This window comes from Triticum urartu, chromosome 7A (genome assembly GCF_056163025.1).
Source record: "Triticum urartu cultivar PI428250 chromosome 7A, HENAU_Tu73, whole genome shotgun sequence".
NCBI lineage: Eukaryota > Viridiplantae > Streptophyta > Magnoliopsida > Poales > Poaceae > Triticum > Triticum urartu.
Genome location: NC_141879.1, coordinates 392,300,013 through 392,327,679, shown reverse-complemented (window position 1 = coordinate 392,327,679; position 27,667 = coordinate 392,300,013). Strand labels below are relative to the sequence as shown.

Below are 27,667 nucleotides of genomic sequence, written 5' to 3'. Positions count from 1 at the left end.
ACAGACTCCATTCGTGCCACGGGAGCGAAGGCGTCGTCGAAATCGACTCCTTCCTGCTGCAAGAAGCCTCGGGCCACCAGACGAGCCTTGTGCTTGATGATGGCGCCGGCTCCATCCCTCTTCAGCTTGAACACCCACTTAAGGGTGATTGCGCGGTGACCACGGGGGAGGTCAGCGAGCTCCTAGGTGCGGTTTTGCTCGACCGCATCCATCTCCAACTGCATCGCGGCGCGCCATGCCGCATCTCTCTCGGCCTCTGCAAAGGACCGTGGTTCGCCGTCCTCACACGCGAGTTGTAGCTGCGCCTCCAGGTCACGTGGCATCAGTCCCGGCACCGGCTGGTCGCCGAGTAGATCATCCATCGTGCGATACTGCAGCTGTTCGCCTTCATACCACGCGTCAACCCGCTCCTCGTCGTGAGTGAGCGGGGAAGCGAACTTCATCGGGTTGTGCTCTGCGTGAGTTGGTGCTGATGAAGACGAACCCGGAGTGGTGACTGCCGGGGCTGGAGTATGCGGCGTCGCCAGTTGTGGTGTCGTCGGCGTAGCGGGCACCGGAGTCGATGTAGTTTTGGGGGCCGGGGTAGACGTGCCCGGCGGAGAGGAGCTGCTTGCTCCCCCGGCTTCCTTGAAGTGAGCGTACTCGACAATGAAGTCGTCATACATCGGCGTCGCGCCGTCGTCCACCGCCTTGTCCCATTGCCACCCTCGCCCTTCATTGAACACAACGTCTCGTGCCGTGCGCACACGCTGTGTCTTTGGGTCGAGGATGCGGTAGGCCTTTGAGCCCTCCGCATAGCCGATGAAGACTCTCGGAGTGCTCCTGTGGTCGAGCTTGCCGATGTGGCCAAGCTCCTTAGCGAACGCAAGACAGCCAAAGACCCGCAAATGGGAAACCGCCGGCTTCCGCCCATGCCAGGCCTCATACGGTGTCCTGCCGTCGAGTGCCTTAGTAGGCGAGCGGTTGAGGATGTAGACGGCCGTCAGCACCGTCTCTCCCCAGAAAACAGCCGGCATCCCTCGCTGCTTGAGGAGAGCCCGAGCCATCCCCACAACCGTCTGGTTGCGCCGCTCGACGACTCCGTTTTGCTGCGGGCTGTACGGCGCGGAGTAGTGGCGCTGGATGCCCTCATCGGCGCAGTACGACGCGAATTCAGCCGCCGTGAATTCGCCGCCGTTGTCAGTGCGCAACACGCGCAATTTGCGGCCGTTCTCCGCCTCCACACCAGCCTGCGCGCGCCTGATGGCGTCCGCCGCTTCTCCCTTGCTGCCGAGAATCATCACCCACATGTAACGAGAGAGATCGTCGACGAGCAGCAGGAAGTAGCGTCGACCTCCTGGTGTGGCTGGCGTCACCGGGCCGCACAAGTCTCCGTGCACGAGCTCCAGCTTCTCCTTGGCCCGAAAACTCGCTTGTTGGGGAAAGGGGAGTCGTCTCTGCTTCGTCAGTACGCAGATGTCGCAGAACTGCTCCACATGGTTGAGGCATGGCAGGCCTCGTACCATCTCCTTGGCACTTAGACGCTTCAGGGCCTCAAAGTGAAGATGCCCAAAGCACTCATGCCATTGCCACGCCTCGTCGTCCCGACGGACAGCGAGACAGACCGGTTGTGCCACCTGCACATCAAGGACGTAGAGTCGATTTCCACCTCTGGGTACCTTGGCGAGAAGGCGACCCTGGCGATCCCAGATGCGTAGGACCCCATGCTCAATCAGCACGCGTGAGTCGTTCTCATCCAGCTGTCCCAAGCTGATGATGGAGTTCCTTAGCGCGGGGATGTAGTAGACACCGGTGAGCAGCCGGTGCTCTCCTGTCTTGGTGGTGAAGATGACGGAGCCGACGCCCTTAATTTCCACAGCGGAGGCATCCCCAAACTTGACGGAGCCTCGCGCATCGGAATCGAGCTCGGCGAAGAATTCCCTTCGACCGGTCATGTGGTGGGTGGCGCCGGTGTCGAGGCACCACCCCGTAGTCTTGTCCTTCCCGGAGGCATCGCCGAGAAGAGCGTGTGCCTTTGGCTCGTCGAGGTGGATGAGAGCTTTTGCGACTGGTGTCGCTGAAGATAGCTCAATGCTTGCATGCGCCATGAACAGAGCCGTCTCCTCCTCCTTCGCCTGTGCGACGTGAGCCTGGCCTTGTCGTGGTTGCCGACACTCATTGGCCCAATGGCCAAACTGGCCACAGTTGTGGCAGCTGTTGTCTTGTGCCGGCTTGGGCTTGCCAGCGGCGCCGTCCTTGGCGCCTCCGCGGGCGTCCCCTTCGGCACGTCCTTGTGCCCTGCCCGGGGGGCCTCTTCGCGTCTTACGCTGCTTGCCACGCTTGCGGCCGCCCGTCGTGGAAGAAGGCTCCCCCTTCTTCCTGTCACCAAGGCTGGCATCCCACGGCTCCTGAGTTAGGAGCAGCTTCCTGCCGGTGGTGATGGGCCCCGAGGAAGGCTGTGGCTCGTCGGCGTCGACGACCTTGAGGCGACCTATCGCCTCCTCGATTGTCATCGTGGAGAGGTCCAGCAAGGACTCGATCGACCGAGCCATCTGCTTGTACTTCTTGGGGATGCACCGAAAGAGCTTCTCGACAGCTCTCTCCTCGGTGTAGGTGGCATCACCAAACTTCACCAACTTCTGCAGCAGAGTGTTGAGACGGAGAGCAAAGTCATCAACGTCCTCACCTGGCTTGGAAGCCAGGCTCTCCCACTCCTTACGAAGTGCCTGCAGAGTGGACTTGCGAGCACGGTCGCTGCCGATGCGTGCCGCGGCGATGGCGTCCCAAGCTTCCTTGGCAGTCCGCTTGCTGGAAAGCGAGAACTGCATCTCGGGCGGGACTGTGGCGATGAGGGCGTCCAGCGCCCGTCGGTCCTCTTGGTGGTCGACGTTGCTGTCCTGGACTGCCTCCCACATGCGCCGCACCTGGAGCCTGACCTTCATGATCCCGGCCCACTCGACGTAGTTGGTTTTAGTGAGGGTAGGCCACCCAGCACTGGGACCAACATCCCTGACCACAGTCCGGACCTCGTAGAGGCCGCGGTCCTGGTCGTTGCAGCCGCCGTCGCGGTGCACACCTCCACCTGGAGCGCGGGCGTGCTCGGCTGCCCACTGCGCCGTCCGCTCTTGCGCCACTTTGGCGCGGTCTGCGTCAGCACCGTCGTCCGCAGGCGTGGAGCTGTTGGAGCTGCCGGAGCCGCCGCGGAGTGCTTTGGCATCTGCCGTAGCCTCACGTGCTGCGTCCGCTGCTGCTGCTGCTTCTAACTCCGCCCTGGCTGCTTCTACCTCCGCTTTGGCTGCTGCCAACTCCGCTGCAGCCAGCCTCGACACCCTTGCTGCCGCAGCAGCTGCTGCTACAGCTGCTCGCTCACGCTCCTCTGCCACGGCGCGCTTGGCCTCCTGCCGGCGCCGCATGCTCGAGGTAGCCGTGTGCTGAGAGCGACCTGCAGACATGGCTCGCTGCAGGGGGGCTGTTGCGTGAAGAGGAGGCTGTTGAAGACGAACTGCTGCTCGACAGTCCGGAGGGAGGAAAGTAACCAGAGGCAGATGGAGCAGCTGCTGCTACCGACTTGGGCTGCTCACAAGAAATGCTCAGGGTACAAGATAACTTGGCTCTGATACCACTTGTTGGACCTTTGAACCTGAGCATTGATAGTTGTGGATGACACTAGGAGAGTTGGGACAATTTTCGTTGGTTTATTTCTCACACAATGCCATGCCAACCTGAGGGGTTGGGGATACATACTTATAGGCTGCTAGCCAGCCAAGCATATGCTGAGATGCTACTAAGATGCCAGTCTAAGATGCTAGTCTAAGATGCTGGTCTAAGATGCTATCCTAACTGCCAGTCCTTGATGGTCAGGAACTCTATCCTAACTGCCACAAGGACCATGTGCTGCAGCCCTACAAAGACCCTAGTACACAGACTTATCCAACAATTACAGTGCCATTAGGGAGATGCCCATGTTCTTGCATGTCAATCTGCATAGATAGATGTATGCCAAATTTTCCATTTGATCACCTGTGTGTGCGCTGCTCTGCTTTGGTGATGAGGGCATTCATGTTTCTAGTAAAAAAGCGTGTGCGCTGCGCTGCTTTGGTGATGAGGGCATTCATGTTTCTAGTAAAAAAATGGTTAAGGAAGTAGCCTGCTAGGATCCTTGTCAACGATTATGAATGTCATTTGGGACACATATGCCACTTGAAGAATTAATGTACCGTTAGTGAAGCTCTAACATGTGGTTCTTACTTTTTAGATGTCCTTGTATCTTTCCTACCTGTGAAGATTGGAGTTGGTTGTGAGTTCACTCCTCACTCTCCATTCGTACTCACACATGGGGCAAACAAGCCTGCAAAAGTTCAATAGATGTACTACATACTCATTGGGGACCATCACTCTTGCTAAAGGAACAAATAAACAATTGCACACTTACTCATATGTAGAACCAGCTGTAAAAGGTATAAGTAAACAAATATCGTCTTACTTTAGCGTGGGACCAATCTCTTGTAGAAGGCATAAATAAACAAATACGGGATTAGCCTCGAACTCAAAACATTGCTATGAGTTTTAGCTCCTCCACTCTTACTAACCAACTCTCCGCATGCTATAGAATAGCATATAGATCAAGTAAATTTACTAATTGACTGTAAAGCAACAAATATGCGATGAAAGACGTCATTGTGCTATGCTAATGTTTATATGCTAATTGACTGTAAAGCAACAATTCGTACATTGGTAGGCTAATGAACGATCATCTTGGAAAGAAAATTATGACAATAGACAATTCATATAGATCAAACAAATTTACTTATTCAAACAAAGACGTCATTGTGCTACCCTCTTTCTTCCCAAATAGCTCTCTTCGTGTCTTATTTTTAACATATGCCCATCCTTCCGTGTCTCTGAATTTCAGTTTCATATCTTGCAACCGTCCTATGGTTGTTTCAGTCACTGCTTGCAACCCTCCTATGGTTGGGACAATTCACAGCTAAAAAAGGGCAGCCCGGTGCACGTAGCTCCCGCTTGCGCAGAGTTCGGGGAAGGGTCTGTCCACGTTGGGTCTTTTGTACACAGCTTTTCCCCACATTTCTGCAAGAGTCTGTTTCCAAGACTCGAACCCGTGACCTCATGGTCACAAGGCAACAGCTTTACCGCTGCGCCAAGGCTCCCCTTCAGACAATTCGTAGCTAACATATAGACAATTGAACTACACATTTTTAATGTTGCATACGTATAAATAGAGCCTGTAATATAATTATATAAGACACGGACCATACAAAAATAGTATGGTTCACATGATGATGGCCTCCATCAACATAGCTAACCTCACAGAAGAAGCATTAGCTATCCTACTACTACGAATATTGTTTATGGTATCTTCGTTCTCCTCCTCTTGAATGGGATCACTTGTGTTGATGCCACCCCCTGTCGTAGCACTGGAGGTAGATACTCATCAATCTGCAATCACACAACACCACCCATGTAACTAGTGCAGTTTTTCACCAACTCTCGTTAAACAAGCAAGTAGGTGTCACAATCTGCAATCTACAGCCTTTTCAACTTCCAAGTCCACAAAAGAAATACTCCAGGAATACATGTTCAGGAATACTGCAAAAAAGAAAAAGAAATGACCATCATCTCATCCCGGTGTGCAGTGGCATTGCTGGGCCGCACACGCTGGCTGGGAGGGAGGTGTTGCTCGAGGGAGGAAGGCACGGCTGGAGCCTGGAGGAACAGAGGCGCTGCTGGGCTGGGGAGGTTCTGGCCAGCAGGGCCGGCAGAAGTGGCGGCGGATGCTAGGGATTTACTCGCTGTCGAGATCTGCTCCATCCGGCAGTGGCGGTGGCACGGCCACGGCCGGCCGGCTGGAGGGGATGTGCTGCCACCGGCGAGCCAACCCTAGGCGGTGGCGGCGGTGGCTGTCTTCTCACGCGCACTGTGTAGCAGGAATAAGAACAAAATGTTTTTCCACTTACTAGTGGCAAAGGTGGGTAAATACCTTCCAACCCTTTGGTTCAGCTTCTAGCTTTTGGACCCAAAAGTTGGCAGCTGAAGCTGAACCAAACACAGCCTTATGCTTTGCCCTTCCATGCCATGTGGCCAACTCCTCAGCTTTTTTGTGGTTCCATAGCAACGCACTGGCACTGAGCTACTGTTTACAATAAACAATCAAATGCTTCATCATCGCATACAAATCGGGAGCAAAGTTGATGATTTTTTCCATTTGAAAGTACACAATGCTTTTAAGCTCTCATGAACGACTCGTGAGCCTCTCTTAAGTTCTGATAACTCTTATGCGTTGTTCTTCTATATCTATTTTGGGTGTATTAGTCCCGCTATTAGTTGTTTACATTTTATTCTTTAATGTTCTTTTGACAGCGTGATGTTTTTGTGTCACTGCACATTACAAAGTAATATAAATGTATAACACTGAGTTTATTCAGAGAACAAGCAACATCACATTTATTGAGCTGGGAAACATTCCAACAAATATCTTTTGCATGATGATGTATCTGGTTCTAATCTTTTGTGCAAGGATCATGGCTTTATTTAATGTATATTGGGCATAAAACCATAAATTATTCGACTTTCTGTTTCCAGATGGAAGTATTTGTATGTAGTTTGTTTTAAGAATTCATTGATCTCAGGATTTCTTGCTTTTCAGGAGGGTGGTGGAGTTTACACTGTTCGTGACTTTATGACTAAAAGGGAACAACTCCATGTTGTGAAACCATCCACTTCAGTAGATGAAGGTGCTTTGTTTGCCTTGACGTTTTGCCTTGGTTTCTGTCATTAGAATATCACCCATTTCCTAATGGCAGCCTTTTCTAATTGAGCAGCTCTTGAGAGGCTGGTGGAGCATCGAATAACTGGCTTTCCTGTTACCGATGATCACTGGAATTTGGTAGGTGGTGCTATTAGTTTACTGTAGCAAACAGACAGTTGATGATATGCAACCGGGGTTCCGAATGTATGTGTTTTGGAGTCAACATGTATGTGTTCTGGATGGGACTTAATTTCCTTGTTATCTACATGTCTTGACGTGCATATATTATATATCCTCATCAATATAGCATATATGGTGTGGCCTATTCCTTCTCGTTTGCACCTGATGGTTTTATTTTGAAGTCTACCAGATTGCTATCCTCCCAAAATAAAGTGCTATTATTCATATAAAAAAATTTGACAATGGGCCGAGGAACCACTTATCTTCTTTTGAAAGAGAGGGGCAACCTCCTCAACAAGCTTGTGCCTTAACTCTAGGCTACATGGATGTGCCTAGAAATAATATTATAGAAGCAAGCATATAGAAATTAATTTTTCTTCTCTGTTAGCTCCTCTTCTGTTGGCACATTTCATGTTCTTGCTAATTACTACCAGTAACCTGTAATATAACTACAGGGTTGATATCTTCATGTTCAGTTCTGACTCTGAATGTATGTTAAGGCTTAAGGAAGTTTTTTTTTCTTCGAGAAAACGCAAAAGCCTTGCGTTTCTTTTCATTGAAAAGGGGGGGGGGGTGATCGTGCGCTCCATGGATGCGAGCCCAAGGTAGGATATCTTGAGCTGCTTGCGGAGCCAGGCCTCCGGTGGCGAGAGGTTGCGCGATTCCTGGGCTTGGTCGAAGCGCGAGATGAGCTCCGTGATATCGCCAGCTTGGCCTTGATGTTGCCCGTAGACCTGGAGCTCCAGCTAGTGAGGCTAGCCGCCATTGCCTGTAGCCGGAGCATGAGCCGGTGGAAGGGATCGACGTGATGCGTAGCACCCCAGGCCGCGGTCACCACATCATGGAATTCGTCCAAGCGTAGCCAGTATTCCTCAAAATGGAACCGCCGGTGTGAGGTGGGCGTGGGCGAGCAGTCCAGCAGCAACGGGGCGTGGTCCGACACCATAGCCGCAAGGCATCGAAGGTGGCATCCGCTGTGCGCGTCCTCCCAATCAGCGGTGCAAAGAACACGGTCGAGCTGCACAAGTGTTGGCGGTGTTTGCTCGTTGGACCATGTGTAGCGCCGCCCGTTGAGGTAGATCTCCTTGAGTGCGAGGTCATTTGTGAGACGGTGAAATTTGCCCATCATGCTCCGGTTGACGGTGACCGTGTTTTTGTCGTCGTCGCGGAGGATGAGATTGAAGTCGCCGCAAACCATCCACGGGTCTGGGCAGGCGGCTCGGATGTCGCGATGCTCCTGCAGGAATGCAACCTTGTCGGCATCTTCTTGGGGGCCGTATACCACCGTAAGCCACCATGGTGTGCCTGTGGCCGTGGCCACCTTAGCGGTGATCGCGTTGGTGGTGAACATTGGGTCCATGATGGTCACGGCCCTGCTCTTCCACGCCAGCAAGATGTTGCCCCACGTGCCATCGGCTGGGAGGTATGTGTAGTCATCGAATTCGGAACCAAGCGTATCCAGGACAATAGCCGAGTAGATCAACTCCATTTTCGTTTCTTGAATGCATACAATGGAGGCCCCGGTCGTGTCCAGCAGCGAACAGATAGCGTGTTGGCGAGCCTGCGCGTTCATGCCGCACACGTTCCAGATAGCGATCTTAAGGCCGTGATCCATGAGAGCGGGATCGACGGGTAGACGCGCCTAGACCGGACTAGCCCTCGCAAGCAACGAAGGCGCGTGCCTCCCGAGCGCAGTCGATGCCATGCAGACTGGGATCTCACGGTCAACCAGTTTAGCGATGGCTTTGAGGACCGTCAGGGGCAGCGGTGCCGCGAACATGCCGTCATAGGCCTTCATCTCTACGGCAGTAATCTTCTGGTCTATTCCAATGATCCTGAGGGTGCGCAGGATTTGCACGTGGGCGCGTCGCTCCGCTGTTGGAGGAGCGCTCGGTTGGCAGGTCGTAGCTGCAGACCGTCCCCGACGAGGGGCGAAGTTTAAGGTGCTTCGTGGCGGTGGCCAGGAACTCCCCAAGGGTCCAGGACGCGGGCGTGGTGCGGCCCCGGGATCGCCGCAGCGTAATTGGTGGCGATGCGAAACGGCTCGGCGTGCGGCCACTTGGGCCTTGGTTAGCCACGGCGCCAGCGTTTGGGGACAGCGGGTCTTCAGAGGGCCGCAATGGAGGTGGTGTAGTCGCGGGCCGCTGTAGGAGCACTACCGTCCCCGCTGGGCTGTGGGCCGGCCTAGCGGCAGCAGGTGGAGATAGCCCGTCTGCATGGGCGGGAGGGTTGGCGCCGCGGAGCTGCGTTTCCCCGCCCGAGGCCGCGCGTGTGGGGTTGGTGGAGGCGGACTGGTCAGCGGAATCCAGCCCCACTTCTGGATCGGGTGGGGCGGTATCTTCGCTTTGTCACGACCAGGTCTCTGGCGCTGCAGATCCCTCCTGCGAGGCGACATGCGCGTTGCTGACAGGGGCCAGTTCCCGACAAGCCAAAGCGTCAGGGGGACCCGAGCTTTGGCCCACGTGATCATCATGGGGATCGTTGCAGGCCACCGGATTCGAATTCGCGGCCGGTTGAGGATCGACACGCGTCCCGACCGGGCTGAGCAGGGCGTCTGCGGCGGCCGCGTCAGTGTTGCCAGGCTGGCCCTTGGTTGTTTGCTGCTTTTGCTGTCCGCTGCCTTTTCCTCTTCTGGCATGGTGATGTGGGCGGTGGCCCCCGCGCTGGCCTGGCCAGGGCAGCATGCCCGTACGCGGCGGGTTCGCGAGCGGTGCCGCGCCGGAGCTGGAAGGCCACGCCGGCGACGAGGATAGACCATCCGCCCATGCCTGTTTGGCAACGCGCCAGCCCAAGTCGTCCATGGCCATGCCGTCGGCCTGGCCTTGAGCGGGCGCGTTCGAGCATCTGCGCTTGCGTCCGCGGCGGCGCGTGCGTCCCGGGCCACGGTCGGGAGCGGGATCACGGGTCCCGCCGGCGTCGCGCTCGTGGTCTGGGTATCGCCGGCGCCCTGATCTTGACGGAGCGGGCCAGCGCGATGGCGATGGGGTAGGTCAGGGTGCGTATGGTTGGTGCGTCGGAGTCTAAGGCCGCCGGCACATGCTCGACCACCTCCAGAATGGCAGCGCGGTGGATCTTGTCGGGGTCGTGCGTGCGCCCAGATAGCCGGAAGGTGGCGAGGTCGGCACGGGAGCGGGTATGGGGATGAAGGTGCTCGATCCAACAGCTTTGCCCGAGGATGTGCTCGGCGGTGGAGAGGTGCCAAGCTTGGGCAGGGACACCACGCAACTCGAGTTCGACGTGGAATTCGAACTCGCCGCAGCCGGCATGTGCGAGCTTGCACCATGGCCGCATCGAGAGGGAAAAGCGCGGCGAGCGGATGAAGTGGTCGCCGGCGAGGCGCTCCTTGAGGGCCAGCGAGTTGGAGAGGATCAGAAAGTCCTCCGGATGGTGGCGGTGGACGGTGAAGTCGCCGTCGACGAGGTCGAATGAGTCCCAGAGCAGCGCAACAACCTCGTCGGTGGAGACAGACGGGCGATTGCCAGTGATGGATGCGACCATCGCGCGGGACATGACTGTCTCCGCGCCCTCCATCTCGACGGTGCGCGCCATGATGACCCGCACGGGCTCGGGCTGGTGCAGGATAGCCGTCGGTAGCGCCGTGGCGGGGGTTGCTGGCGGCGGCAACGTAACGAGCGCGGACGACGACCGCGCGTGCGCCGGAGCAGCCGGGTTGCTGTGCTGTTGACGATGTGGCGCACTGTCCCGGCGGCTCGGGTCGCAGGAACGGGAGTCATGGCCAGACTGCAGGCATGTGCGGCACCGGATGTCGTTGGTGCAGTCGCGCACGCGGTGGCGGTGGTCCAGGCAACGGAAGCAGAGCCCAGCAACTTCCTCAGGCGAGGGACTCCGTCGGCGAGGCGCCGGAGGGCTGGGGGGTGGCCATCTATCGCTGGCGACGACGGCGGTTCCAGCGCCGGGGCAGTTGGTATCCATCCTCGTCGACCACGTCTCCGCCTGAGACACGGTGCACCTCCGAGCGGGGGCCAAGGCGGTTTATGGCCGGCAGCCTGGGACGCGCCCTCATGGAACCGTTGGCGGGCGGGGGAGCTTGCCTCTGCGGGGCCGGGGGGGGGGGGGGGGGGTGGGGCGGAGTGCGGGCGACGTCGCTGTACGAGTGCGCCGGGGACTCGCTCTCCGAGCTGAGCCAGCGGTCACCAGAGGACACGCGCTCGCCGGAGAGGGTCGTGCGGCGGTCGACAGGGTCAGCACCGGAGTCCGCCATGGCAGGGGCAGGGGCGGGGGAAGTAGGAGGGAGGAGGGTGGGTGGGTGGGTGGGTTGGGGGAGCAGCCGGCGAGGGGTCACCGGCGGTGGTGCTGGAGGCTAGCTGGGCAGGGGAGAGCTAGGGAGCGCGGAGCGGAGCCATCTCGAGCAATTTGTTCTGCATAGTTCTAAATATTGATATTTAGTAGGAGCAGCCGGCAGGGGGTGCGTTGGGGGAGCAGCCGGCGAGGGGTCACCGGCGGTGGTGCTGGAGGCTAGCTGGGCAGGGGAGAGCTAGGGAGCGCGGAGCGGAGCCATCTCGAGCAATTTCTTCTGGATAGTTCTAAATATTGATATTTAGTAGGAGACATTTACCTGGAAAATGTCTTTTCCATTGGATGTTTAGTTCCTGTTCTGTCGAATGAACATGAACTCTGAAAGCATGTATATCCCAGTATCCCATTGACTTAACCTATGTTGTCCCTGGTATTAATCTGTAGATTTTCATAGAGCTTTAATATCATGATGTTCTTGTACGCAGTGTTAATATACGACATTTTTTAAGCACAGTATTCACTCGTGCTGCAATTTATTTCATACAACAGGTTGGTGTGGTCTCAGATTATGATCTGTTAGCACTGGACTTGATATCAGGTATTGTTTGGAATTGTTGTGTAAGTTTCACCTTGTTTATATAATATTTTGTCCATATTATCAGCTATCTTGCATTGATTAACGTTTCAATTTCTTTCCCTTTAGGAAATGGACAGGCTGAAGCGGACATATTTCCTGAGGTGGACAGCACTTGGAAGGTACATTTTGAAAGGCTTGGACGGATAATAGACTTAATTGTGTCGCATGGTTATGCATCTACCTTGACCACCCCCCTCCCTCACATGCACACGCGCATACGCATACACACAAGTTGTAGATGTAGTTTGTCACTGGATGTGGGATGACATGTAGGATTGTAGGAGAGCTCAAATAAAAATTACTTTTGTAAAAGGGAATGATAGGCTTGGGCTCAGTCAAATCAGACTGGCGATGGTGGAAACGGATCTGAGCTTATAGCCACCTTGGCTTGGCAGCCACATGAACTTGGGCTTGATGCAGACTTTGCCCTGACAATCACGGCAGGAATGGCTAGACATTCTCCCAAGCCCTCCTACCACTGCCAGGGCTTGCACAATCTCTCCTGATACGGGGCAAGACCGCAAGGGTGGCCCGTTCTTCACGAATTGGAGGTGGATTTAAAAAGTAGCATAAGAACAAGGCACAAATCCAAAGGAAACACAAGAGAATAACGCTATTGGACAAGGTCCACACCAAGTACTCCTCAAACCTCAGGCTAAGGTGCATCTTTGATTCAAGAACCAGTGAAAATAACAAGTAACAAGGGTAGTTCTCCAATCTCTAGGAGATATGGAGGTCTTGAGAGATATTCTTCTCCAAATCTGATAGAGGCGAGGGTGTCCTGATCTTTTGATGAGATGATAACTATCGATTTGATGGAGATGATTTTGACGATCCGACTACAAACATGCACGACGTTGCGGCTTAGCAATCGCTAAACCAATCTCCTGAGGTTATTGACGATACCGGAAGCATGATCAACCTGACCGCGAAGATCTATTCTTACATGCAGTCGAAGAACAAGTAAGAATATGATAATGCAATTTGAATGTTGCGAATATATGTGAAGTATTGATAAAAGTGGGGATCTGGAAGCGGTCTTGGTCTGGTCGTTGGACACAAACGAAATACACGAAGTTGCAATGGCTAACTTTTAACTAAACAAATTCCAAAAGTCTAAACAACGCCCTAAGGGCTGTATATACGGAGGAATAGGGCGGAATTTCGTGACTCCTTGGAGGAGGGATCCGAAACTAACCCTATTTCTGTTTTCCCACACGTACGGACTCTAGAAACAACCTAAGAGGTTGTATTTTGAAATTACATGGGCCTGACCCAAAAACAAGGTGGCGCAACACCTAAAATAAGCTATGGACGAAATTTATGAAGGAACATCTTGTATATTTCATCCCTGTCTTTGTATGTCATCACGGAGGCTTCAAAGTGTTAAAATATGCATTAGAAATGCCGTTCTGGTTCCCTTCGTGCACGCCTTATCTCCATACTTGATCTTGTTTTTGTGTTCATCCCTCTTCTCCCATGCTAGGTCCTTTATTAGTAATCAACATAAATGTACCTAGGCAGCATCTTATTCTCATGAACATTAGAATTATTATCAAAAAATGAAAGTATCTGATAATTCAATTGGCGTGCGTGAGCTTTAGTAATTGGTCCAGTATGTATAGCAACAGTGGCTGTAGGTGTAACAATGATATTGATGTCCTCATCATCCTCCCTTCTTAAAATGAAGTCGTCCTCGACGGAAGCTCATCTTTCTCACCCAAATAAGGTTTTAAATATGCAATGTTAAAAGTAAGACTAATCCCAAAATTTACAGGCAGCTTAAGTTTATATGTATTATCATTTATTTTCTTTAACACCTTAAAAGAACCATCAATATATGGCATTAGCTTTGATTTGTGTAAATCATGAAATCTATTCTTAGACAAATGTAACCAAACAAGATTTACAGGTGCAAACACAACATATTTTTTATCCTTATCTCCAGCGAGTTTATATTTAGCATTCATACGCTCAATGTTTGAAAGGATCGATATGGTTGACTGGAGGGGGGGGGGGTGAATAGGCAACTACCAATTTTTAGCTTTTCTTTACCAAATTAAACTTTGCATCAAAGTAGGTTGTCTACATGTGCAACTAGGTGAGCAATCTATATGATGCAATAACAACAAGCGTACAAGCAAGCAAGGGTAGAAACACTAAAGAGATTGCACAAGTAAAGGTAAGAGATAACCAAGAGTGGATCCGGTGAAGACAAGGATGTGTTACCGAAGTTCCTTCCTTTTAAGGGGAAGTACGTCTCCGTTGGAGCGGTGTGGAGGCACAATGCTCCTCAAGAAGCCACTAGGGCCACCGTATTCTCCTCACGCCCTCACACAATACGAGATGCTGTGATTCCACTATTGGTGCCCTTAAAGGCGGCGACCGAACCTTTACAAACAAGGTTGGGGCAATCTCCACAACTTAATCGGAGGCTCCCAACAAAACCACGAAGCTTCACCATAATGGAATATGGCTCCGAGGTGACCTCAACCGTCTAGGGTGCTCAAACACCCAAGAGTAACAAGATCCGCTAGGGATGAGTGGGGGAATCGAAAATCCCTTAGTGGAAGTGTAGATCGGAGCCTTCTCAACCACTCCCGAGCAAATCAACAAATTTGATTGGCTAGAGAGATAGATTGGGCGGAAATGAAGTTTGGAGTATTTAATGGAGCTTGAGCAATAAATGGAGCTTTGGGGGAGGAAGAGGTAGGTGAGAAGGAGGAAGGGGACTCCCTTTTATAGTGGGGGCAACAATCCCGTTGCCCCCCACCAACCAGCCCCGCACAGGGCGGTACTACCGCTGAGAGGGGGCGGTACTACCGCCAGGCGACAGTACTGCCGCGCCAACCAGCGGTACTGCCGCGCTGAGGAGACTTAGTAGGGAACGGACCCAAATGCGGTACTACCGCGGTGGTAGGGCGGTACTACCGCTCCTGGAACGGTACTACCGCCACTACACCCGTGACTAGTGCCGCAAAACCCGACACGAGAAAAAGACCTCTCAAATTGAGGCGGTAGGAGCCAGACTACCCAGCGGTACTACGGCAGAGGGGTCAAGGGCGGTAGTATCGCTGTGGAGCGGTACTGCCGCTTGTGACCCTTCGGTCGTAGTACCGCAGGCAGTGCGGTACTACTGCTGGGGCACGAGAGAGAGGGAGAAGGGATCTCTCAAGAAAGCTGAGGACCAGGCGGAGGTGCCAGGCCCCAGCGGTACTACTGCTGTGGAGCCACGGCGGTACTACCGCTGCGAAGCGGTACTGCCGCTTGTGGCTTCTCAGCGGTACTACCGCTGGGTGCGCGGTACTGCCGCTTAAACCTAGACAGAACAAGGAAGAGATGAGAGATCTCTTCAATGGACAGGAAAAACTCGGAGGGTGAGAAGCTGATGTATACGTGATGATTCCATCCAAGCAAAACCCCAGCGGACCCCCTCTTGATAGTACGGTGCCCTCTATGCAACTAGTCCACCGAGAAAGAAACAAAAGAGCTACACCGTCTTGAAATACACTCTGAGGGGAAGAAAGCGTCTCGTGCCAGGGGAGAATCTGTGAATAATTCAACGCACAAGATTAGTTCGCAAACATGTTGTCATCAATCACCAAAACTACCTTGAGAGAGATATGCCGTAACAATGTTCTTCTTAGTTAACTTACACATTTTTAAGATCAATTCAGCACGTTGTTTAGCATTAAAATTAACCTTCTCCGAATATGGAAGAGGCAACAAATCAATAAGTGCACGAGATAGAAAACCATACACAATCTCAAAAAGGCACATCTTAGTATTAGAACACAGCGAACGATTATAAACAAATTCAATATGAGGCAAGCATTCTTCTCATATTTTTTTATTCTTTAAAACAACCCTAAGCTTAGTAAATAATGTTTTATTGACTACTTTAGTTTGTCGATCAGTTTGGGGGTGACAAGTAGTACTAAAAAGCAGTTTAAAGGATGTTTGTTTTCAGAAACTTATTGATTTAAGGACTTAAAAAAGTCCCCATAAGTCCCATCTAAACCAAACAGGAGGGATTTATAGGGACTTAAAGTGAGCACTTGGGACTTATGGAATAAGACTCTCAAGGAGGGACTTATATGGACTTATAATTGTAATATGGTCTTTTAGTCCATGTTAAGTCCCAGGAACCAAACAGGTAGGGACTTGAGACTTATAAGTTGGGACTAAAAAAAGTCCTAGGACTTATGAACCAAACAGGGCCTTAGTCCTCAAGTTAGTCCATAAACATCTCTAAAAGTGGTTAAGAAATTTAGTATCACGATATGAAACAATAGTATTTCGTACACCATGAAAACGAATAATTTTACGAAAGAACAAATCAGCAACATTAGTAGTATCATCGCTTTTATGGCATGGCATAAATGTGCCATTTTCGAAAATCTATCCACGATGACAAATATGCCATCCCTCCTTTCTTTGTTTGACATAATCCTAGTATAAAATTCATAGATATATCCTTTCATGGAATACTAGATACAGGCAAAGGTATATGTAAACCATAAGGATTGAGTCGTGACTTAGCTTTTTGACATGTAGTGCAGCGAGCAACAAAACTCTCAACATCCCGTCTCATCTTTGGCCAAAAGAAATGTGTAGCAAGTACGTTCTCCGTCTTCTTGACGCCAAAGTGTCCCATTAATCCTTCTTCATGAGCTTTTTGCAACAACAAAAGACGAACGGAGTTAGCTGAAATGAATAGCTTGTTAGCACGGAACACAAATCTATTATTAAGGACAAACTTGTTTCATATTCTCCCTTTACAATTTTGTAGCACATTTTTAAATTCAGCATCATGTACATATTAACCTTTGATAGTCTCGAAACCAAATATTTTGAAGTCAAGTTGTGAAAGCATAAGTTGTGAAAGCATATTATAACGACGACACAATGCATCATCAATAATATTTTCTTTACCCTTTTTTATATGTTTCAAAGATTTATGATCAGAATGTATAACAAATTTTTGGACCATAAATAATATTATCATGTTTCTAAAGTTTAAACAAGAGCATATAATTCTTTATTATAAGTAGAATAGTTCAGATTAGGCCTACTCAATTTTTTGGAAAAGTATGTGACAGGTGGTACCACCTTGTAGTAACATACCTCCTAATCCAATTCCACTAGCATCACATTCAAACTCAAAAGTCTTATTAAAATCAGTAAGTTGGAGTAAAGGAGCATGTGTCAACTTATCTTTCAATACTGTGAAGACTTCTTTCTGTGCGGTATCCCAAACAAAAGACAGATTCTTCTTCGTAAGCTCATTGAGAGGTACAACAATGGTGCCGAAATCTCTCACAAAACGCCTATCAAAACCAGCGAGTCCAAGAAAACTCTTTACTTGTGTCACTATTTTGGGCTGCGGCCAACTTTCAATAGCTTCAATCTTGGCTTTATCAACTTCAATTCCCTGTGGAGTAACAACATAGCCAAGAAAAGATACTCGGTCGTGCAAAAGGTGCACTCCCCGAGGTTACCAGATAAACGTGCATCATGTAGGGCAATGAAAACATCACGTAAATGTTTCAAATGTTGTTTCAAAGATCTGCTATAAATCAGTATATCATTAAAATAGACTACCACAAATCGTCCAATAAAAGCACTTAAAACTTCGTTCATTAATCTCATGAAAGTACTAGGTGCATTAGTTAACCCAAAAGGCATGACTAATCACTCATATAATTCAAACTTAGTTTTAAATGCTGTTTTTCATTCAGCTCCCAATTTCATGCGAATTTGATGGTATCCACTACGCATATTAATTTTGGAGAATATTGTAGAGCCACACAATTCATATATCATCTAGCCTAGGAATATGATGCTGATAACGAATAGTAATATTATTAATGCCTCTACAATCAACACACATACACGATGTACCATTTTTTTGGCACTAGTATAATAGGAACAACACAAGGACTAAGAGATTCGCGTATGTAACCTTTGTCGAGTAGCTCTTGTACTTGACGCATAATCTCCTTTGGATTGGTACGACATGACACACGGTTTGGCAGCGAAGCACCGGGAATTAAGTCAATTTGGTGATCAATTCCTCGAATAGGTGGTAATGGCAATGAAACACCGGAAATTAAGTCAATTTGATACTCGATCCCTTGAATAAGTGGTAATCCCGGTGACACATCTTCTGTAAAGACGTCAGCGAACTCCTGCAAAATGTTAGTGACTGTAGGAGGTAAAGAAGAAGGCACGTCCTCGAATGAAAATAATGTCTCTTTGCACACAAAGCATAACAAACAGATTTGCTGAAATCTAGATCATCAATAATTTGGTGGCAAGTAAACATTCACTTTTCAATTTAATTTCAGAAACAACACTAAATAATTTATTATTAAGCTTCATGCTCAAATTCTTTTGCCACAGTCTGATTCTCACTCTTATTTTACCTTTTTTTTGCTTTACTAGCTCTATGAATATTATCTTTTAAAATGGAATCAGGAGGCATAGGAAGCAAAGTAATATGTTTATTCTTATGAACAAGAGTATATTGATTGTTTCTATCATGGTGTACAGAATTTTTATCAAATTGTCATGGTCTACCAAGTACTAAGGACCATGTCATCCATTTTTACTTCCTTTGGTTTTTCTACATATAACATATATATACATGAGTAACTTTCATAGTTCATAAAATATAAAGCCAAAATATTATCACAAGAATTAGAAGGCATGAAAATATTGCAACTCAGTTTCCACATATAAGTGAAGCTTTTATTCATATCAAAAGATTGACAATGTTCATCATCAAACCATCCCAACATTGATGAATATATCTTACTTGCATCAAATTTACATGCTACAACATATTTAAATAAGCAAACATGCAATAAGTCATTGGTCACATAATTCTACCAAGATTAGGGTCATATCAAAATGATTAAACATTGGCACAATTATTTTCAAATGTATTTGATCCAAATCTGATTTATTCCCTGATTCACATGGTTCTTTTGCATCAACAGTTAATTCAATGGGTGCACTTGACATTGTTGATATTGCATTTGTTTGATCACATGGCAAAGTCAAATAATCAACGTAGTCCTCTAAAATAGGTGGTGTAATCAAAGTGGTGGGTAGGTCATCACATTGTGCATTGAAATTGACAAGGCATTCATCATACTCATGTGGAGGTGGAAGATCAGTACCTTTGTCTTTACCTTTTATGGTCAACTCAGATGATGTAGGCACTCTTGGTGGTGATGTGTCACATGGCGAAGGTGATGTAGTCCTCACAACAACGGATGCGGTTGTCATAGTCTGCCTAGTAGACAACAAGTCGTTTTATTTCCTGTTCAGCTTTGCAAGCAAGACAAGACAAATGGTCCATAGAATAACACTCTTCATGAATTAGTATCTCTTAAATATCACAGTTTAATCCTCCCCAAAATCTATTCATAAAATTGTCTTCACTTTCTTCTAAAAATGAGCGCAACAAAGTAGTTTGTAAATCATCATAATATTTTGATATGGTGTTAGTGCCTTGTTTTAAATGTTGTAATTTTTTAATCATGCCACGAGTATAATAAACATCAACGAATCTATCTTTCATAACAAGTTTTGAATCATCCCAAGTATTAGGTATAAAATCAGGGTTTAACCGACAATATTCACTCCACCAAATTAAGGCAAAGCTACTTAAAGTACTAACCGCAACTTGAAATTTTACACACTCATCAATATTATGTGAAACAAATATATCATTTATTTCATACTCTCATCCAATATATAAATGAGGCCTAAAACGACCATTAAAGGGTGGCATGGAAACATTAACCTGATTATGCGCATTTTGATGTCGTTGCTCCTCTTGTGACGGTTGTTGTGTTTTCTTATGTGGTGGCAAGTCTCCCACAATCGACAAAGCCCATAAATTGACTTTGAATTCTGTCATGATTAGTAGAAATAAGAAACAAAATCCAAAAATAATATTCCTATAACTATTGCGACGAGGTGGTAAAACGCTCATAATATAGCAAATATTAAAGTCTTACAAATTCTTACCATGCAGTAGGTAGTGACCGGCAACCAGCGGTGTCAAATAACTCCAAAGATTAAGAAAGCGATTGTCAGGTGAACGTAAATATGCACGTGATAGAGGCAAAGATGTCCTGTCTTTCGATGAGATAGTGAGAGAACTTAGGAGAGTGCTGGACTGCAGCTAAGCCCCCGAGTGGGAGGATTGCTCTCCACTCGGTAGGATTTTTCAAACTTACGCGAGTGTTGGACTGCAGCTAAGCCCCCGAGTGGGAGGATTGCTCTCCACTCGGTACGATTTTTCAAACTTAGGCGAGTACTGGACTGCAGCTAAGCCTCCTAGTGAGAGAACTTAGACGAGTGCTGGACTGCAGCTAAGCCCCTGAGTGGGAGAATTGCTTTCCACTCGGTAGGATTTTTCAAACTTAGGCGAGTGCTGGACTGCAGCTAAGCCTCTTAGTGAGAGAACTTAGGCGAGTGCTGGACTGCAGCTAAGCCCCCGAGTGGGAGGATTGCTCTCCACTCGGTAGGATTTTTCAAACTTAGGCGAGTACTGGACTGCAGCTAAGCCTCCTAGTGAGAGAACTTAGGCGCGTGCTGGACTGCAGCTAAGCCCCCGAGCGGGAGGGTTGCTCACCGCTCGGTAAGATTTTTTCAAACTTAGGCGAGTACTGGACTGCAGCTAAGTCTCCTAGTGGGAGAACTTAGGCGAGTGCTGGACTGCAGCTAAGCCCCCGAGTGGGAGGATTGCTCTCCACTCGGGAGGATTTTTTCAAACTTAGGCGAGTGCTGGACTGCAGCTAAGCCTCCTAGTGAGAGAATTTAGGCGAGTGCTGGACTGCAGCTAAGCCCTCGAGCGGGAGGGTTGCTCTCCACTCGGTAGGATTTTTTCAAACTTAGGCGAGTACTGGACTGCAGCTAAGTCTCCTAGTGGGAGAACTTAGGCGAGTGCTGGACTGCAACTAAGCCCCCGAGTGGGAGGGTTGCTCTTCACTCGGTAGGATTTTCTTTCGAATTTAGGCGAAACGGATTCGCGACTAAGCCACCCACTGGGGGATTTCAGAAGTAAATAAGAACACAACAATCTAATGATAGGACCATAAGCTCTTGTCTTTGATAAACAAATTATAAAAGGTGTTTCTTATTACATTTTATTCGACCGAGTGCTTAAGTATAAAAGGGGCGGAGCAGCTCCGCGTTCCAAGCCCGTGGCTCGTCTTTCTGATGCTCAATACTGTAAAGATGGTATGCTCCATTGTGAAGAACTTTGGTGAAGATGAAGGGGCCTTCCCAAGTCGGGGCGAGGTTGTGTGGTTTCTGTTGGTCAACTCGAAGAACCAGATCTCCCTTTTGAAAGGCTCGACCCTTCACATTTCTGGCATGGAATCGATGCAAATCTTGCTGGTAAATGGTCGACCGGATCAAGACCATCTCTCTTTCCTCCTCCAAGAGATCGACTGAATCTTGCCGGGCCTGCTCTGCTTCCTCTTCGGAGAAGAGCTCGACTCGGGGTGCGTTGTGGAGCAGGTCACTTGGCAAAACTGCTTCGGCTCCGTAAACCAAAAAGAAAGGAGTTCGTCCAGTCGACCGATTAGGAGTTGTCCTCACGCCCCACAGAACTGACGGAAGTTCATCAACCCAAGCACCTACTGCGTGTTTGAGATCACGCATCAGTCGGGGTTTCAATCCTTTGAGAATTAGGCCATTGGCTCTTTCTGCTTGTCTGTTCGACTGCGGGTGAGCGACCGAAGCATAGTCGACTCGAGTACCCTGAGAGGTGCAGAAAGTTCTGAATTCATCGGAGTTGAAGTTCGACCCGTTGTCCGTGATGATGCTGTGTGAGACTCCATATCTGAACGTCAATTCTCTGATAAAACTGACAGCGGTGCTAGCATCAAGGTTCTTGATATGTTTAGCTTTGATCCATTTGATAAACTTGTCCGACTGCAACGAGCACATGAGTGAAGCCGCTCCTGCCAGTTCTCAGTGGTCCAACCATATTCAGTCCCCAAACAGCAAAGGGCCAGATGAGGGGGATGGTCTTCAGGGCAGACGCTGGCTTGTGAGACATGTCGGAGTAAAACTGGCAGCCTTCACATCTGTCGACTATATTTTTCGCCATTTCATTTGCTCGTGGCCAATAGAATCCAGCTCGGTATGCTTTAGCCACGATGGCCCGGGAGGACGCATGATGACCACAGGTCCCCGAGTGGATGTCATTGAGGATCATTCGACCTTCTTCTGATGCTATGCATTTCTGACTGACTCCAGTCACGCTTTCCCTGAACAACTATCCTCTTATCACAGTAAAGGCCTTAGACCGACGGACGATCTGTCGAGCCTTTTCTTCATCCTTTGGGAGTTCTTTCCTGAGGATGTACGCAATGTAGGGCACCGTCCAGTCGGGAGTAATGGCCATAACCTCCATGATCAGGTCGACCACGCTGGGACCTTGACTTCAGTCGGATCTGTGGCGCTCTTAGGTTGTGGGGGCTCTTCAGTAAAGGATCTTTCTGAACTGTCGGCGAGTGAATATATTTCAAAAACACATTGCTGGGGATGACTTCTCTCTTGGAACCTATCTTTGTCAAATCGTCGGCTGCTTGATTTTTCAGTCGGGATATGTGGTGGAGTTCTAACCCCTCAAACTTCTTTTCGAGCTTTCTCACTGCGTTGCAGTAACCAGTCATGGCTGGGCTTCTGACGTCCCACTCCTTCATCACTTGATTAACTACCAAATCTGAGTCGCCATAGACCATGAGGCGATGGACGCCGAGTGAAATGGCCATGCGCAACCCATACAAGAGTGCTTCATATTCTGCTTCGTTGTTGGAGGAATCAAAGTGAATCTGGAGGACATATCTGAGTCTGTCTCCTCGGGGGATACCAGAACTACTCCAGCACCAGAACCGTTCAGCATCTTGGATCCATCAAAGAACATGGTCCAGTGCTCAGAGTGAACTTGAGTCGGCAGTTGCTGTTCGATCCACTCGGCGAGGAAATCTGCTATTGCTTGGGACTTGATGGCTTTCTTTGCCTCAAACTTGATATCCAGGGGAAGGAGTTCAATCGTTCATTTGGCCACTTGACCAGTTGCATCTCTGTTGTGCAGAATCTCTGACAATGGAGCGTCGCTGACGACTGTAACAGAGTGATCTGAGAAATAGTGTGCAACCTTCTTCGTGGTCATGTAAATCCCATAAACAAGCTTCTGATAATGAGGATATCTCTGCTTTGACGGGGTCAGGACTTCAGAAATATAATAAACTGGGCGTTGAACCTTATAAGCTTTTCCTTCTTCTCGCTCGACCGTAAGTACTGTACTGACGACTTGTCCAGTGGCTGCTATATAAAGCAGTAGAGGCTCTTTGCTGATTGGAGCAGCAAGCACCGGCTGGGTGGAAAGCAGGGCTTTTAGCTCTGCAAACGCTGCATCAGCTTCTGGGGTCTACTCGAACTTGTTTGATTTCTTCATCAGTCGGTAAAGAGGCAGCGCCTTTTCACCGAGGTGAGAAATGAATCGACTTAGGGCGGCCAAGCAACCAGTAAGCTTCTGGACATCATGCACACGCACAGGGCGCTTCATTCGGAGTATAGCGCCTACTTTCTCTGGGTTAGCATCGATTCCTCGTTCGGAAACAAAAAAACCGAGTAACTTTCCGCTTGGAACTCCAAACGTGCATTTCGATGGATTGAGCTTGATATCAATACCTTCTGAGGTTGGCAAAGGTTTCAGCAAGGTCAGTCAGTAGGTCGGAACCTTTACGTGACTTGACCACAATGTCATCCATGTATGCTTCCATATTCCGACTGATCTGAGTGAGCAGGCACTTATGAATCATCCGCATGAATGTGGCTCCGACGTTTTTCAAACCGAGTGGCATTGTGACATAACAGAAGCACCCAAACGGGGTGATAAAACCTGTCTTTATTTCGTCGGGTCCATACAGACGGATCTGGTGGTACCCGGAGTAGGCGTCCAAAAAGGACAAACGTTCGCACCCTGCAGTCGAGTCGACTATCTGGTCGATGCGAGGGAGAGAAAAGTGATTTTTCGGGCAGGCCCGATTGATATGCTTGAAATCGATGCACATGCGAAGTGAGTCGTCTTTCTTTGGGACCATGACAACATTGGCTAATCACTCGGAGTGGTAAATCTCTTGGATAAACTCAACTGCCAAAAGCCGAGCCACCTCTTCCCCGATTGCCTTTCTTTTCTGGACGGCGGACCGTCGAAAATGTTCTTTGACTGGTTTCACCTTCGGGTCGACTCGCAAACGATACTCAGCCAGTTCCCTGAGAACACCCGGCATGTCAGAAGGCTTCCATGCAAAGATGTCCCAGTTCTCACGGAGGAACTGGATGAGCGCTTCCTATTTGGAGTCGAGTGAAGCCGAAATGTGAGTCGGAGCAGTATTGGGATCTGTCGGGTGAATGTGAATCGGCTTCATTTCACCAGACGACTGGAATGCTGAATCTGTGGCTGGCTTCTTGGCTCGCAGCAAGTTACTCGGATCTGCATTTTTCTGGTATTCTTGCAATTCTACCACAGACATCTGGGCATCGGCGATCTTTGAGCTCTTCTGGAAGCATTCTTCCACCTTCCGATTGCCAGAGATAGTGATCACTCCTCTGGGACCAGGCATCTTCATTTTGAGGTACACGTAACATGGTCGAGCCATAAATCGTGCATAAGCTGGCCTGCCCAGAATTGCATGATAAGCACTCTGAAAATCCACAACTTCAAACGTCAACTTTTCTTTACGGTAATTTTTGGAATCACCGAAAACCACGTCGAGTGCAATCTGACCGAGGGATGCAGCCTTCTTGCCTGGAATGACACCATGGAAACTCATATGGCTTTCGCTGAGTCTGGACATCGGAATGCCCATTCCTTTCAATGTTTCTGCATACAGTATGTTCAGGCCACTGCCACCGTTCATCAGGACCTTTGTCAGTCGAGTGCCTTCGACCACCGGGTCGACCACAAGTGCTTGCCTCCCAGGGGTGGCGATGTGCGCTGGATGATCAGACTGGTCGAATGTAATGGCAGTCTGCGGCCACTTCAAGTAACTGGGTGTCGCCGGAGCGACCATGTTCACTTCCCTGTTGATGACTTTCAATCGACTTTTGCTCTCAACGTCAGTAAAAATCATCAGAGTGGAATTCACGTGGGGATAACCATCGTCATCCTCTTCCTCATCCTCAGCCTTGTCTGCCTCCTTCTCTTTTTCCTTGGGCTGTTTCTCTCGGAACTGCTGGATTAGGAGCCGACACTGCCGAGTGGTGTGTTTCGGGTAAATGAAATTACCTTCTTCATCTTTTTTGGTGTGGATATGGCACGGCAGATCCAACACGTCATTTCCATCTTGAACTTTTACTTTCTTGGAGTTCCACGGCCCTTTGGGCTTCCCCTTGAACTTTCCTTGAACCACAGCCAAGGCTTTACCCGGAGCAGCTGGCTCGGCCTTGTGCTTCTATTTCCGACTGGAGTTTCCTCCTCCGGCTTCGTGGGCGACTACTTTGTGCTTGCCGCTCCGGAGTCACTCTTCTTCTTCACCATTGGCATACTTGGTGGCAATTTCCATCATCCGAGCCAGAGTCATATTTCCTGTCCGTCCGAATTTCATATTCAACTCCCTATACCTGACGCCTTCCTTAAAGGCACAAATTGCCTGATGATCTGACACATCTTCTACCGTGTGGTGTAGGGTGATCCATCTCTGGATATAATCCCTTAAAGTTTCATTCGGCTTCTGGACACAACACTGTAACTCTGTCAAACCCGCCGGTCGTTTGCAAGTGCCCTTGAATGTTCTGACAAACACTTGGGCGAGATCTTCCCAAGTATAGATGCTGCCAGGCGCTAACTGATTCAGCCATGCTCTAGTTGAGCCTTCCAACATCAGAGGAAGGTGTTTCATGGCCACTTCATCATTGCGCCGCCAATCTGGACAACCACTCGGTAGTCTTCAAGCCAAGTGTCAGGCTTGGACTCTCCGGTGAACTTACTAACTCCAGACGCCAACCTGAAGTTGGGGGGAATCACCGCAGCTCTGATAGCTCTGCTGAAGCACTCTGGACCAGAGACATGCACCCTGTTGCTGGTTTGTGGACCTCCATCATGGCCCTCTCGGTGAGCTCTGTTTCTGTCGACCAAGTCCTGCACGAGAATAGATCTCGCATTAAAGCCTGGCTCCCTGGGGTCGATTGGAATACCTCGCCCAACACTGTGAGGGCGTCTGTCTTCATGCTGCCGAGGCACGTACGACCCGCTCCTCGGGGGAGGCGTGGGCATTCGACGTCGATCATCACGATCGACTCGGCGATCATACTGCTCTCGGTTTCTGTACTGATCTCGTCGATCCCCACGTCCCTCACGCCTCGGAGGCGATCTTGGGCTATGGGCCGACTGAACTGTATCTGCCATCACGGATCTGCTGTGGATCCTATCCCGCGACTGAGATACAACTGTATTCTGCTCTCCCGCCGCCCGGAGCAAGGCTCGGATCTGCACCAGACCTCGACCAGCTTCTGACTGGGAGGGTTGGATCGACTCCGCTATCCGGGCAGCAACAGCTAGATTCTGGATCGGGGTTCGGTATACCTGAGTTGGAGGTGGAAAAAGTTGGCGCCGACTGGACTCAGAAGCACGTTGTCGAGCGCGATCGTCGAGTGCGCGCTGGAGGTTCTCCGGTCGATTGCGCTCAGCCAGATTGGCCAAGCACGCCTGCTCCAAGGCCTGGGCCTCGGGGGTTTCTCCAACTATAGGAGTGTGCAGGGCATCCATGTTCCGGCGACGAAGTTCTTCCCTCTGCTGTGAGGAGAGAGGTTCGGGGCGGTACTCCTCGTGAACGCGCGACGGATCGCCGTTCCCGTCACCTCCGTCTTCACGATTGAAGCCAGGAGGACTGCGTGGTCCATTGACCATCAGGACTTCCGCCGCCGAGTCATTGCTGCCGCACTCGGATACGGTCTCTACGGAGCCAGTCGACAGATCGAACAGGCCGTAGAGATTCGTCGGGCTCGATCGCCGCGACTTGAGGGGTGGCCCATTGGCAGGCCACCGCATGCTTCACCCACCGCTGAAGCCTCGACCGACCGGTGCGCTTGCTTCGGCGGGTCGCAGGGAGGGGGAAAGCTGCTGGAGTCGACTGGTACTGGGTCGACGGTTGCCGCAGGAGGACACCGCGGACGCACGCGCGAAAATGCACCATGTAAGCGTTGTGCTTTGGCCTCATGATCAGTTACCGTGTCTCCAGCAGCATTGGTGAGAGAAGCAATACAATTAGACCTATACTGAATGGTAGCCAAGGCATGAAAAAATTGTGAGTTTTCATTCCCAAGAATAACCCATTTGATTTTACCCCTCTTCTGCCAATGAACCTTTTGTTGTTTCAATAAACTGAGGAGCTGTGCTTTAAGGTCCATTCTAAGAACCGTTTCTGTATCAATAAGCACTCTGTAATTTTCAAGGGCATCCAACATTGCTACTAGGGCATTGATATCTGAAATATCTTGCTTGAGATTGGATAAAGTTTGGCCCAAACCTTGAGATTTTTCCTGAGAATTTTCATCTTTGCATTGAGTCTTTTGGCTGCATCTGCAAAGTGTACTTCGTGTCCAAACTGACTCTACCAGGGGCAGGAATTGGTCATGTTCCAGCCATCTATTCTCAAATCTGAAGAGATTACTCTTGGGCATAGAGGTTTGTATGTTGATGACACAGGGTACATGATCAGAGGTGGTCATGGCCAGAGGTAGTGCCAGAGTATTAGGGTAGGAAAGGGTCCAGGCTGGTGAGGTGAAGAACCAATCCAATCTTTCAAGAA

General features: G+C 49.7%; 2 protein-coding genes across 4 annotated transcripts in view; one reads left to right on the top strand and one right to left on the bottom strand.

Annotated features, from left to right (window-relative positions):
- LOC125519719 (CBS domain-containing protein CBSX2, chloroplastic-like) overlaps positions 1-27,667 on the top strand; it is a 40,575-nt gene that overhangs the window by 2,287 nt on the left and 10,621 nt on the right. For all 3 annotated transcript variants that reach the window (XM_048684461.2, XM_048684460.2, XM_087536205.1), the window contains exons 2-5: positions 6,644-6,731; positions 6,819-6,883; positions 11,732-11,780; positions 11,886-11,938. In XM_048684461.2, the coding sequence (XP_048540418.1) occupies positions 6,644-6,731; positions 6,819-6,883; positions 11,732-11,780; positions 11,886-11,938 (255 nt within the window). The remainder of the gene's footprint in view (positions 1-6,643; positions 6,732-6,818; positions 6,884-11,731; positions 11,781-11,885; positions 11,939-27,667) is intronic.
- On the bottom strand, positions 183-6,591 carry LOC147959710 (uncharacterized). Its single transcript, XM_087536204.1, has one exon. It carries the CDS (start codon positions 3,429-3,431, stop codon positions 183-185), a length of 3,249 nt encoding a protein of 1,082 aa, XP_087392330.1. The 5' UTR covers positions 3,432-6,591.